Below are 14,975 nucleotides of genomic sequence, written 5' to 3' on the forward strand. Positions count from 1 at the left end.
GATCAAAGACAAGGTCACAAAGACACCGATTACAAAACGAGCATGAAGTGCATTTGAATGCTTATATTCATACCTGTATTCCCCGTAGAGATGATGCTCCCATATAAAGAAACACTCCATACAGCACAGGCATTGGAATAAACTGCAAAACAAATGCTAAATAAGCAAGCGGTTGTTTTAATGCTGAGACTCTAAATGAAATTCTTTCTATATTAATTCAAATACTAACAACTTGATATATTTATCATATCTAATGAAGTGACTGATGAGGTTAAAAAGACTTTATTTGTTTAGGGGCAGGTATGGAAAAGTGCAAACTTTCTTTTGGCATAATTAGTTAACCCTGTGTTTTTTAAAGCAGGTTGCCTTGTATGTTTTTTCTCTACATATTGCGATAATTTAAGATAAACTATTTAAATATAATACACATCTGAGCCGTGTGAAACATTACTCTGGACATAAATCAGGTTCAGCTCTATTTAATTCCTTTGTAAATCTCCCATTATCGAGAAGCCATTTAGATCTTTTATAGAAATTTATCACTGAGATCCTCTTTTACTGCATCCATAACAGAACAATGTTTAAACATCACTGTGGTGATTGTGCAGTGTAGGAGCAGACCTTAAGAACGGAGGTCATGAAGACAGAGCATCCCATCAGGAGAAAAATCATGAGGCCAGTAAACCGCTGTTCTCTGATGCCCAGAAACTTAGGCTGCTCTCCTGGGGCTGAGCTCTCTGACTCCAGCTTCAGACTGTTCACGTGTGAGATAGAAAGCACTGTAGCTGCCACAAACCAGGGCAGCCCCATCAGTGAACACACCCCCAGCATCACACCCACCACAAACAGGTCCAGGTGGTAACCACAGCCTTTCTGCAGCCAACACAAAAATATAGACCACTTATAGCAACCACAGACTCACTACCACAACATCATCTATTCTTTCTTCTTCTTCTTCTTCTTCTTCTTATTATTATTATTATTATTATTATATAAAAACATCAAACAATGAATTTAAAATATAAAACAGTGTTTATTTGTTTTTCATATCAGTTCTATATTATTCTACAATATAACTTTCTATGAGCATATTTAAACTTTTGTCATGTAATATATATGGTATTGTTATTATTATTATCCATCCATCCATCCATCCATAAATCCATCCATGTCCTATACCACTTGTCCTACATGTGCTTGTGGGGAGCCTGGAGTCTGTTCCAGGGGACTCAGGACACAGGGCAGAGGACAGCATGGACATGGTGCCAGACTATTGTACGGCACAATCGCACACAGACTCACACTTTTCCACACACTAAACACAAGTTGGAGAGGTCAATCAGCCTAGAAAGTGTGTCTGTGAACTGGGAAGGAAACTAAAGTACCTGGAGGAAACTGCAGAAGCACAGGGAGAATGTGCAAAGTCCACACACAGGGCACACACATCTTTCTTCTTATTTATAAGCAATAAACAAACATTTGTGAGATTCTGACTCTATGATTGTAAACGTCTTTTATCTTTATGGTATCACCAGCATATTAATCTTAGTTGATCCGAGTATGCTGGAACATGTCGACTTAGCAATTAACTTTTTATACAGATCTCATTGCCGCTTTGAAAAAAAAATACCCCAGAAACATCCCACATCTCCAAAAACAGCATTTTGGATAAATCATCACAGAACTTCAAGGTGCACAAAGATGATTGCTAACTCCCAGATCTGTAGCATGCCCATAGGGAACAGAGCGGAGTGACAGTTTTCAGTTTAAGTAAAACAAAATCAAAACTGTTAAAAATGGACTCACAAGGTTTTCTGGCGACGGTATTGATATTCGAAAAGCCATATGGGATTAAACTGCTCAGTTAGTAACGCTACTGTCTACGAACCAATCGTTTCCTAATACAAAAATGTGCTATAAAATGGTCTTTAAATATACAGGAAACATGGACACAATGATCAAATGTAATGAAATGTAATAAAAAAACAAAAACAATGTTGTCACTGGTACCTTAAGTTTGTGTTCCTTCCTGTTTATAATGACTGCAGTAATCTGCTGGTCCATGAAGATAAGGATGGTACAGAGAAGAGCAGGGAACACCGATACGATACAAGTCCACCAGGGGTTTGGACCCAATGGGTTGATGAACCAACCTCGGTCATCTCGTGTTGGCTACATGGGCATAAACGCAGTCATTTAATTACAATCACAATACAAAAACTCCTATATTTTATATTTTTTATATATATAATATCAGGAGAGTGTCTCACCTTAAACTTGTTGGGGACCTGCAGTTTGGGTGATGGGACACCTAAAGCGTAGTCCACCAGAACCATTGTCAGAATGGTAATAAACACAGCAAAATCACTGATGATTGATCTGATCTGAAGCAGAAACAAAATATAATATAATGTAGGTATAAAAATGTATGAAATAATTTTCACATTTTTCACCTTTCCTCAAATGTCTTTCAGTACTGATGGAGCAAATAATAAAACAATTACTGTAACAGAGTAAGTAGCAATAAAGAGCCTTGTATCAAGGTACAAAATATAACAAATATACCTAAAACTAGTTTAATAAACTGGATAGGTTTATAGCAGTCGTTTCTAAGTCTATTTTACATATTTTAATATGCTTTCTTTCTGGTGAGCTCCTTATTGTGTTTAAATAAAGGTTTTGTTGACTAACATTTTGCCCTGTTTTCTGCTCAGGTAGAAGGAAGGGGGTGATTTTAGAAGACATGATATGTCAACATCTAAAGGAATAATGCATACGGACACAGTCAAGCCTTTATTTCGGGGTCGCCTTTATTCTCTCGATCATCCACTAGAGGGCACCAACGCACAGAAAAGCCTTTCACTGTGCAGCCTTACGCACCACTTTTACGCTATTATTCTCTCTCTCTCTCTCTCTCTCTCTCTCTCTCTCTCTCTCTCTCTCTCTCTCTCTCTCTCTCACACACACACACACACACACACACACACACACACACACACACACACACACACACACACATATACACACACAGACACACACAGACACACACACACAAACACGCATATAAAGTACCTTGGTGGGAAAGTATCTGCTGGTTTTGAATTCTTTCAGGAAAGCAGACATGGCCACAGTGGAGAAGAACAGCACAACGGACCAGAACAGTACATCAGGGACGTAGGGACCATGAGGTCCACAGGCTGAACCCACAAACACCCCTTTCTTCTCTATGCAGTCCTGTGACAGACAGAGAGGCAGTATGATGTGTAGGATAACTTTCAAAATATATATATAATATATACTTTAAGTTAAATAACAATGCAAACGATTGATTTTGAACAACTGAAAAATAAGTACAGTCCAAAAGCCATTTAAATTTCACTGTCATTTGTTACATTAAGTAATTTGTCCAAATTGAATTACTCCAAATCACTAATCTGAATTGAGTGATTATACCTTTAACTTAATTTTATTATTATTATTATTATTATTATTATTATTATTACTTTAAAAATTAACATTTGTGTATTTAGTCTTATAAAAGATGATAATGTGATCTGAACGCTCTTTTTCACTATTTCTTCACTTTCCTTCTTACACAGCAGATAGAACAAAGTGTCTTGTTGCTATAAACAGTCCTCTTGTCCAGTCTGAAGCAGAGGAAAACATTTTGCTTTTAGTGGTTTGGCTTTGCTAATCCAGTATAATCCAAGCCACATGTCCTTAATCTCACCTATTGCTCTGTCTGCATTGGAAAGAACAAGCCATTTGCATGGGATGCAGATTTTTTGATCATTCTGTGAAGTCTAAACGTTTGAGATGACATTAACAATCAGGATTTAATTTTCATTTAAAACTGGGGGGGGCGACATTAATTTTTAAAACAAGTACAAATCTAGTGCACTATTTAAATGTATTTAAATAAATAGTACATTTGTGATATTGAAAATGTTATCTTAAGTGTACAAAAGATCAGATTTTCTATGAGTTTGATCCTTTATATGGAAGCATGTGTTCAGACGACACTTTGATGGACTGGATCTAAAATGGATCAGCAAGATTTACACAAACTTTGAGTGCACACTTTCATTAAAGAGAAAAGGGGACATACAAAATATTTAGGAAATCTGAAATTCATATAAATAACAATAACAAAAAATACAATTTCTAACATTCCAATTTTCTCTCAATAATAAATATAAATTGTTGCTGATAATATCATATGTAATTAAACCTTTGTGTTAAAGAGGAAATGAATGTCCAACTTAATCCCTTATTCAGAAATATCTAAACAAATAATCCAGTGAAACATCACTCATTTAGCTTGAATCCATGATTGAAGAAGGTCTGCTGAGCACAACCCACTTTACACAAATTATTTGAGCGTTCACATCCATCAAGTCTGTTTCTGAAACAGGATCTTGAAGCTTCTTGATATTTCTTGATACTTCTTGGTTTTTATGATAGGATCACATTCTAAGGAAGATATTCATGGATCAATGCTTTACAACATTGTATTCAGGTAATGAATAGGAGGTTTAACCTGCACTTCCAGAGCCTCCCAGTAGATCTCTGATGCTGTGATGTTGTTCTGCTCCCAATACAGCAGGGTGGCATTGCTGGGGTTCACAGGCTCTATACAAGCACATCTGCAGATGCAGAAAATAACACATGTTTCAACGATGAATAGTGTTTGATCAGATTCAGATGGAGAAATAAAAAAATGCTAAAATTATTGCAAAATGCTGGAGGAAAGCCTAGACATAGCTGTTCAATAACCTGTACAACACCGTACGTAATCTAACCTACAGAATTATATCGTACTGTAGTTCCTACCATCACAATTTAGCAAAATGTGTTCTCAGGAAAAGGAAACTGCTTTTCAGTTTCACAGTTTCATTGTAAATAGCCATTTTCATTGTCATTTACAATGACTCTTCTCCCCCTGCCCATAGAGTTTGTCCCCATTCCCTCATGTAGGTGCTTCAGAAGCTTCCAGACAAAAACCAGTAGACTGAGGAACAGATTTTTCCCTAGGGCTGTTTCCTTACTGAACTCTGTCTCCTAGTGACCGCCCTCTCCTGTATATTATGTCAATAGCAACTGTACAGTATATCTGTCAATATAATATATAATACATAACACCCTGTATATCATGTCTATTGAACCCAAAATGTATATCTTGTCCATAGCATATTCATCTGTATATTATACTGTACATACTGTAAATACTGTACATCTTGCACTTGCTGCTTATTGCACTTCTGGTTAGATGCAAAACTGCACTTCGTTGTCTAATCTAATCTATTATAATCTAATCTAATCTAAATTACATCCTGGAAAGCAACACAATATTGCTGTAACTTACATTTGTAATGATGGAAAGTGTGTGTATGTGTGTGTGTGTGTGTGTGTGTGTGTGTGTGTGTGTGTGTGTGTGTGTGTGTGTGTGTGTGTGTGTGTGTGTGTGTGTGTGTGTGTGTGTGTGTGTGTGTGTGTGTGTGTGCGTGTGTTTGCCCTCACGAATAGGTGGTGAGTTTCTCAATGTTGTTGTTCGTGTTGAAAGGGTAAGTATCGCCGAGGTGGATCAGCTTCTCCAGAGCCTCATAGATGAAAATGATGCAGATGAGTGAGGCAAAGGCTTCTTCTGTAAAACGAGTTATGTAGCAAACGAGTGTGCTGGCATCAGTAGCCACCAGCAGCAAACAGAAAAAAGCAGTCCAAAGGCCAATACATGTCCTCAGAGACAGATAGGACAACCCATATTCCCTAGAATAAAGAGAACAAGGTACTGTGATCTTAATATAACCAATCTAACAAGCGACGATGAGTTGACATTTAAGGTTTTGCTATAAAAAAAGTCATTTGTGCTGTTCTGTTATTCAAGCATCACTACATGCAAACCAGTCATCCTGATTATTTAAATAAAAATGTCCAATAATATGCATTTATTTACCAACATATAGTAAATATATTTCATCTTCTAAGCAATCTGAGAGAGAGGTACATATTGTTTTTCTAGCACTGGAAGGAACAGTCTGGTAGATCCTTTATAAATATACAGCAGAGGAATCCAAAGACCTTTCATTTACATTAGGTATTAACATGTATAAATCTCAAGCCATGACCCACACATTTACAGTATGCAGTTCTGATAGTGAGTTAATATGTCATATCTGTAATCAATATTTAATTTTATGGATGATGAAAGCAGCCTCACTTGCAGAATTTGAATAAAATCTTCTCGAAAACCAGCACAGGTCCAGTACTGCCAAGGATGGTGAGAGGTTGGCCCGCAAACAGCGAGTAAGCAATTCCAGTCATCGACGCGCCAAACAAAGACTCGATAGCACTCTAAATTTAATACATAAAATTTGAGATTTAAAAACACTGGGTATGTTAAGTGTATGTGTGAATGTGAATAAATTAAAACTATAGTTTTATCTGTTTTTTTATACAGACTAGTTTAAATGAAATCAGTATTGTTTACAGTATTGTCTGGAAACAATATTATATTAGAGTTTTCCTACAATGCGTCCCTCTGTGGCTTCCCCCAGCAGTCCCCCGAAGGTGATGACAGGAGACATGCAGGCACAGTAGAGGAAGAGGAAAGAAGCCACACACTGCAAACTGATGGCATCTGTGTAGTCAGATAGGTAATGTGGTGCCTTGCGCTTTATATCCCGGAAAAGCCCACCAAACAGCCTAGAACACACAGGACACATCCATGTGGGAGTCATATACCTGTCATAACCTGACTTTAAAGTTGGATAACTTAAGCTGACTTTTTTGACTGCATTTTAGAGAAATGTTAAAGGCATATGTCGATTTTGTCTCCAATGAACTACTAAAGAAATTACTATAAAGATACAGAATATTTACTTTTATACAAGATTTACAGCCCATCTGTAATTATACATCTTCCTGTCAATAATCAGGACCACACACAAATAAGACAAAAGGCTGCTCATCTTACCATCTGAAGTGATTTCAGATTTAATGATTGGTTTCTTTACATGAATGTCAAATGACAATAATAAATTGAGGTCATAATCCTATATCCAATAATCTGGCTGGATCTGCTCCTGTGATCTGCTTCTATGTTTAAAAATAAATGCATGGTCTTCTCTGTTAAAGAAGAAAATTAATTCAAATCTAATCTAATAATATTACATTTAATAATATTTAATCACCAATCAAGCCTTAGTGAATAATGGGAAATCTTCACATATTCGTAATATCAATAGACACAAAAGTCAGCCTCCTTAATTTAGCACAAATATACTTCTAGATACTTTAAGCCTGGCATGTGGTGGTTTAGCAAAAAATCTGTGTATTTAATCAAGTTAAAGCTATTTTTAATGAGGTTTCAATTAGCATGTGATTGTTGCAAAAGTATGGGAAAAAAGAGAGGGATTTGAGAACAGAAGGGGGCTGTTGTGATGAGAAGAGAGAAAGTTGAGGCGAGTTGTGAAAACTGTCACTCGTGGGGGGAGTCTCTGTGACCAAATGTCAGCTGTGGCGTCCGTCCAGTTCATTTCAAAGTTGCGAAAATTGATTTCAATGCCATGGCATTTGTTTATATACAGTAAACAGACCCATAGGCTACAAAGTTTAAGGCTTTCATTTCTCTCTTACATATTCTTTGACCTTCTCAACCTCACTCAAATGCACAGTCACTAGATCCACACACACATACTTTGGCTTACTCACACACTGACTTTTCAACATAAGCACATAGACACACATACACACTTACACACTCACACAAACACACACTGTCCATACCCACCTCCCGGTGTGCTGTAGCTCAGGGCCTCCATGCCCCCCATGTTCCTTACTCTCTGCCAGCTCTCCATTGGGGACAGCAGGGATTTTTCTTTTCTCCTGTTTATCACACACAAATACACACACACACACACACACACACACACACACACACACACACACACAAAGAGCACTCATGTCAGCTCCATCTCTGCTCGATGTAATTGGTTTAAATCCACAGAATTTTCTCCAAAGTGAAAGAAAACATAAACCGCTATATTTGTAACTACAATTTATTATATACAGATAGGCAAGAAATGAAGTGTTAAACCATCACAAGCTTCTAGAACAGCTTCAGTGGGAGGGAAGATGTTCTCTCATGTGGTGTTTTGATGTTAGTGGTGCAGTCTAACACGTCTATAATTTTGCATATGTACAGTATTCAGCTGGTTAAAGATATGATAATTGTGAAAGCCATAGAATATGATTTACATCATTTTTTAAATCGTTAAAACATTGAGTGCGATATACACCATGTAAAACAGAGGTGGAGTCCTCCTGGGTGAAAACACTCCAGTAAGGAAAGAGACGTTTCATCAGAAGACAATATGTCACTAATCTGTATACACGGCATTAATATTAAACAAAAATTTTTTATATATGTCTGCAGCCTCACACATTTACCTGAGAAGGAACGTTTTTCGGTGGCTCGATTCTGATAGACGGGTCCCATTCACCAGGGGGTAGCACTGTTACTTGGTCAAGGAACTCGTCAATTCCAGCCACTAGATCATTGCGGTCCTTAGCTTTATATGCAACATCATGGAAGACCTGGGATGCAACAATGCTTTGTTCAGTTATATCACCTTCTCATTAAAAAAAAGAAAACTGTTGCTATGAGTACACATTAACATAACTCTCAACAGTAGCAGAAAAAAAAAACAGCTAGTGCAAATCAAAATCCAAACTGCTGGTAAGGGTATATATTAGTATGCCTCTTAACAGTAGCATGATTACAGTGTTGCCATAGCAACAGGGTAACTGGTTGCAACACTAAAAACTGAAATTCTAGCTAATGAGCAAGCGTTTGCATGTCATTATGTGCATTCAGAAATGTGCCTCATCGCTTTGAGGAAGGAGTGAGAGAATCAGCAGAAGTGTGAAAGGCCTCAGACTCCCTCGATTCTCTTCAGTCTCAGAGAAATATATTCTGTCACAACTGATACATTACTTCTAAAATGCCTCTAACGCATTTGTGAAGTGGGTCCATCAAGCCAAAAGACACTTACAGATTTCATGTGCAATGTGTGAAAAACAAATAAGTGTTTTGTTTAAATTAAAAAAAAAACTGTTTTTCATTTTTAAATCAAGTGTCCTAAAAAAAAAAACAAAGTTTTCACACCTCATCAGTCATCAGGGTTGCAATAGACCTGCCAATCTCATGGTACTGTGGTCCTTTACCCAGAGGCCCGAGAAGAATAAAGAGGAACCTGCAAATAGTATAACATTACATGCCTAATGCAAAATACTAACACTGTTCCTATAAATCATAGAGGTTCTAGTTTTGGTTTAAACCTTTCCATTCGATCTTATTCTAAATTATTAACTTGCAGCACAGAAAGACATGTGAACAACAAATGGAGCTAATCTGCAGTACTGTAATTTGATGGAAATATCCTTTCATTAATCAGCATTAAAAAATCCCATTAATTATTGAGCGTGGTCCATTGCAGCAGAAGACAGCTCCAGACATTAGCCACTCTAATGTCCCTGAGCCCATTCTTTGTGATGTCCCATTATAAATCCAACTCTTGACGTTTTTGCTCTGGCTTTATATCTATAATGCTTATCCTGTCTGTTATTATTTACTCAGTTATCCCTGCTGTTTTATAATAGTTCTACTTGCTACATTAATTAGTCACTGGTAACTCACCATTTAAGTAGCCTAGATTTCTGATAAATCTGTTAAATAAGGAAAACAGAAGAAAGTCTGTTTTAATCACAATCTAATAGTGTCAGTGTTAAACAGCTCCCACACTGTTGGCACCCATTAAATAAGCATCTGGCACAGGTCTCACTTTTCTTCACTACATCTGGAGGAAAGAAACTGAATTGCCTGGCAGCTCTCAAGGTGTAATAAAACTTAGATAGATAGATAGATAGATAGATAGATAGATAGATAGATAGATAGATAGATAGATAGATAGATAGATAGATAGATAGATAGATAGATAGATAGATAGATAGATAGACATTTCACACGAACAGATTAAAACCGTGTAGCTGTAACTTGATATGGTTTTCTGTGAGAAGATGTTCATTTAGAATTTTTGAAAGGACTTTAGAGAAGACAGAAAAGAAAACAAAGCTGTAACTGAGGTGCAGATGACACCAAGAGATGGAAAAACGTGAGGCTGGTGATTGAACAACGATGTGCAGTATAAGAGAAATAATACAATATGAGATATGCTGTATAACAGGTGGAAAAGACCGTCTTTTATTTATAATTTTTATTGTAAAGGCTAAACGAGTTAGGAGCGTTATAGTTAAGTAAGATACTGTTACGTTACAGTTACTAATCAGTCCTTCAATACAGAATTTAAAAGTTCAAGCTGGAGATCAGAACAGAAGATCAGTCACCTCGTGGTTATGGGAACTTCTGCCAGGCCATTGAGAAGGACAGCAGGTGAGAGACGTACGAATGCCACTACAGGTTTCTCCAAGAATTCCAGCTCTCCTACCAGGATATTAGAGGCCTCAGCTCCAGCAGGAATCTTCTTCATGAAGTGCAGGTCTATCTACGGGGCAGCAAGGTCACAGCATATGCACACCTAATAAACATGATTATACATTATGTGCAGCCCTATGTTGTGCTTTTGGAGGATATGTTGGCACTGCTTCAAGGGCCAAAGTCTGAGTCAAGATACCAGTAGTTATCCTTATTTTCATATTTCCTACTGCTCATCACACTTACCTTACTGAAATCCACACTACTGCTCTCTCTTATAACCTCTGGCTTGAGGTCTTGTGCAGTAGGCTGGGACTGAGGAGGGATCATCTGGCCTGTGCACACAATCACAACACATAACACTAGTCATACGTACAGAATTTATTTTCCACATGCAAACTTTAAGCATCTACAGCGGAAGCGATCCATCAGTACTTATTTTATCCATCAGCCAGTGTTCAACCAGAGCAGAGAACCTCCAAGCATCCCCGCATTACAGTGACGAAATATAGTAACAAACAGATTTGCATCCGTGCAAACAAAGAAAGAGAGACACAGGGAATAGGTATGCAGTGTTTACTGATGCTCTGCTGAGGTGTATTAAGCATAGGCAGGCTTTGTTGATTTAATGCATAGAGAAAGGGATAATGGGTGCTAATGAATGATGGAAGATAGGATGACAATGTGGAGTACTGTTTTCTTTTTAACTTCCACCACATCAATTAATTAAAATTTTGAATAAAAAACAGTATAAGCAGAAAGAAAATAAAGAGCATTTTGTTGTAACCCAGTCACATAATAACTGCAGGAGGAATAATGAGACAATTTCTCTTATACCATCCTGTGTCAGCATTCTAGACTAAAAGCAGTAACATCTACTGTCTGCTATTCATGAAGTAGCACCAAACCTCATTAACCTGTAGTGAGAATAACTGTAAATGTGTCCTGCACTGCATGAGCAGATCTTTGTTAATTAGTCATGCTCCCTGCCTTCAGGGTTGCTGTTCCTGTGTGGGTTTTTGTTAAAGCACTATGCATAAATTAGCTTACTAATAATGTTCACAATGTTTTCACAGTCAAGAGTGAAAAAAACAAAAAACAAAAAAAAAACAAGGTTTGGTGCTCTTCATGCATTTGCTGTTCCTTGAGGAAAGCTCGCAACTTCCTAAACGCAAGCCTTTAAAAGGTGGCAAAAGGGTGATGAATGATTTGAGAAAACCAATGTTCTGCTAAGAGACTAACACATCCAAACATTATGGATTTGTGTTCCGTATTTTTATCAGATAAAAAACAATTATTTCTTGTCATTTTAATCAGCACTTATAGGGAAATTATATGCAATCTCCACAATTAAATATAAAATCTAAATAAAGATGGGCTATATGTTGCAAAGTAGTAACATAACATAATTAAAAACATAATTAAACCTGATTAATCTTCTCTTTTATACTTGTTCTGACAGTAATAATAGAGACATGAGATAAAATGCAATTACAAGCATTATATTTCTTATTAAGAATTCGGAGAATATAAACAAACTTAAACTTCAGGCAACAATAGATTAAATAATATAGTTTTAATTCTTTAATTATTTTTTTGCCAAAATATAGTTTAAGTACAATGATTTTGTCAGCATTTCTTCAATTAGATAAAGAGCCTAATTAAATGCAGCATGTTCTATAATGAAATTAATTTTGTGTCTTTAATAATATAGAAATAATGTACGACCTATGTTTCGTCCGGCTGTTTACTCTATTCTGCCAAATCACAGAAAGTAGAGTAGTATCATAAACGTCAGGATAGCATGGTCTGTTGAGTCATCTTGTTGTCGTTTTTCTTCAACAGGAGGCTGATTCTCTTGATAAAGCCAAGTGAGGCCTTCATTCCACATTAAATGCTTCCAACTGTTCAGCACAAGAGTGGGTCTGTTCTTCTTGAAGCCTGATCAAAATTCCAATTTGATTACACCAGAATCTAGAAAAGGCTGATTTGTCTAGCGTTTCCATTTCTGTCTAACCTATGCATATATACAGCCAGTACTCTTTACATTTCTTGCCACATTCACCTTCCTTTTGCTTGTTTTCTGTTTCCAGAAGCACATGCTTTCATCCAAAATGTCAACACAATTTAACTGATTTAACTGATAATAAAAGAAATTAACCACCTTTTCAAGTTTTGTTTTAGGAAGCGCTAGAAAGGAAAGTCAAGTCTAAGTTGCCTGGGTCCGGGTCAGTGTGTGAGGACTGCAGTGAGATGTGTGTGTGGGCTTGGTTGGTGGAGATGGAAGTGGATGATTTGGGGAGTGGAGACGAGATGGAGACGCTGGAAGTGCAGCACTGAGGCCAGCAGGAAGACACCTGCCTGCACCTCCCATCAGAATTAAATGAACCCCAAAGGGAAGACTTAAGAGAACAGAAAGATGAACCACCTGTCACACACACACAAACACACAAACATACATATTGAGAGAAGTGTGAAGTAAGAGACACTGATACACTGAATGTTGAAACATATTGAAGAAGCAGCAAACATAAATACAAGCAATAGTAAAGCTAAATTACTATCAGCAATAATTCCTGGACACTATTTTGACATGTTTTGTCTCAAATGAAATAGTAATTCTGGAGTGACGGAGTTTTGGAATTTCCATCTCATTGTCCTGTAACATAAAGTCCTTGAGCTTAAGCCACTCTTCCAAAATATTTCTTTTGGCAAATGCATTTTAATAAGAGTAAAAGCCATTTAATCTTTGACTAAGTTTAGCCTTACTGATAAATCGAAAAACCTTATTTCATTTTACTTAACACATGCAAAAAAAAACAAAACATTTGCATTATCTGACTGCTCTGCCCTTTTTCAAGTATTTCAAGTATTAAATTTAAGGTGTAGAACTGTGACTCAGTTCTAGAACTTGCACTGCAATTTTTTTTAACAAAATAAATTAATGAACAAAAAATAATGTTATTGGACACTAATTGTGTCACTTCCCTTGTAAAAAATATAATTAGCTTATTTACACAATGACCAATTGGAAAACATTGACATTATCAGTCACATATGCTCATGCATCATGGATCAGGCAGCTGACTTTTTTGTAATTTGTTCAAGAATTAACACAAATGATGGAGCTGAACAAGATGCTTGGGACAGATTGATACTGTTTTGAAACCTGTTGGCCCACTGCTCACAAAATTTAACCCTGTGCCTTGTGTGTCTTTTCAAACCGTCAGACAAGCTCACTGCAAAACATGCAATCTAAGCAAGAGAAAATATCTTAAATATACTTAAATTTAGTTGGGATTTTCTAGAAAAAATATCTGCAAACAAAATGCCAAGACTATTTCAAGCTTGAAATGATTTCAGAAATGGCTAGAAAAAGTTTTAATAATGTTACAGTTGGTTCATTTTAAATTGTAAAAGAAAATGATCTCAAAAAAACTATATTCAAGGTATTTGCACTTGTAAAGGCAACATTTTTGCAGTGCAGAGCAAAGGCAGACACTGAAAAAAGACTGTAAATTACGCACTGTGAAATAATCTGCATTATTAGGCTAGCTAAGAAAGTCATAACTTAAAAGCAATGAAGTCATAAGCCCTAGTGTTCTGACTCCTCCAGTCCTATGCATTGAAATTGATTTGGTTCACTCGTTAAACCCTTTTCATAATACCTACAGTATATTATTTCCCCTAAATACACTGTTATTTCTATACATTCTGTCCAAACTTGCCTAAATCAACTCTCGGTCATATACCAGTTAAGCACTTGTCAAACTGTGTTAAGCAATTTAATGAGAAAAGTGTGAAAGGAAAACAATCCGAATTGTTAACATAGAAGGACTCCTCCTTTGGTAGAGCATACCATTCTTGTCCATAGAGTTAGGTTCGGACTGTTTCTTGCCGATGTCAGCAAAAGAGCGGACTATGGGAATACGATTAGCCAGCTTCTTGTGGTTTTGATGGTGGTGCTGCTTGAGCAGGGCCTCACGGACTTTCTTTCTCACGTCCTCACCAAGCTCCCCCAGTGTTTCCTGCTGGTCCAACACCATGTCTAAAAGAGAAATAAGATAAGATAAGATACACCTTTATTCGTCCCACAATGGGGAAATTTCACTGTTACAGCAGCAAAGAGTAAGAAAATGCAAATATATAAAAAGAATAGAGACATAATATAATATACAGTATATACAAAACATGTAAAAAAGAGACCACAAGTAAGTAGTTACACTAACAGACATATTGCACATAGGTAATATTGCATGTTTTTCAAAATTTCTGTTATTGTACATGTTTAAAATACTTTGTTACTTTGTTATTGTTTATTATTGCAGTTAAAACAGTAATAACATACATTACAAAACATTCTTGCTGTATGTTTTTTTTTTTCATTCTACATGTCCCTATTTTTAATATAATTATGTTAGTCACAGTTATGTCTTTCTGCTATAGAAAGTTAGGATCAAGTTTTTTATTCATCCATCCACCC

The 14,975-nt window shown here is 36.5% G+C and overlaps 1 protein-coding gene across 2 annotated transcripts in view; it reads right to left on the minus strand.

Moving 5' to 3' along the window:
- Positions 1-14,975, minus strand: part of slc4a10b (solute carrier family 4 member 10b) — a 39,067-nt gene that overhangs the window by 1,401 nt on the left and 22,691 nt on the right. The window contains exons 7-22 of one of the 2 annotated variants that reach the window (XM_047815192.1): positions 14,352-14,540; positions 12,711-12,920; positions 10,739-10,827; positions 10,405-10,562; positions 9,167-9,254; positions 8,449-8,595; positions 7,790-7,884; positions 6,528-6,702; positions 6,218-6,351; positions 5,521-5,766; positions 4,541-4,646; positions 3,073-3,234; positions 2,271-2,384; positions 2,011-2,172; positions 622-873; positions 74-142 (exon numbers count right to left, since the gene is read on the minus strand). In XM_047815192.1, coding sequence (XP_047671148.1) covers positions 74-142; positions 622-873; positions 2,011-2,172; positions 2,271-2,384; positions 3,073-3,234; positions 4,541-4,646; positions 5,521-5,766; positions 6,218-6,351; positions 6,528-6,702; positions 7,790-7,884; positions 8,449-8,595; positions 9,167-9,254; positions 10,405-10,562; positions 10,739-10,827; positions 12,711-12,920; positions 14,352-14,540 — 2,396 coding nt within the window. The remainder of the gene's footprint in view (positions 1-73; positions 143-621; positions 874-2,010; positions 2,173-2,270; positions 2,385-3,072; positions 3,235-4,540; positions 4,647-5,520; positions 5,767-6,217; positions 6,352-6,527; positions 6,703-7,789; positions 7,885-8,448; positions 8,596-9,166; positions 9,255-10,404; positions 10,563-10,738; positions 10,828-12,710; positions 12,921-14,351; positions 14,541-14,975) is intronic. The other variant, XM_047815191.1, reaches the window with a different exon arrangement.

This window comes from Tachysurus fulvidraco, chromosome 6 (assembly GCF_022655615.1).
Source record: "Tachysurus fulvidraco isolate hzauxx_2018 chromosome 6, HZAU_PFXX_2.0, whole genome shotgun sequence".
NCBI classification, from domain to species: Eukaryota; Metazoa; Chordata; class Actinopteri; order Siluriformes; family Bagridae; genus Tachysurus; species Tachysurus fulvidraco.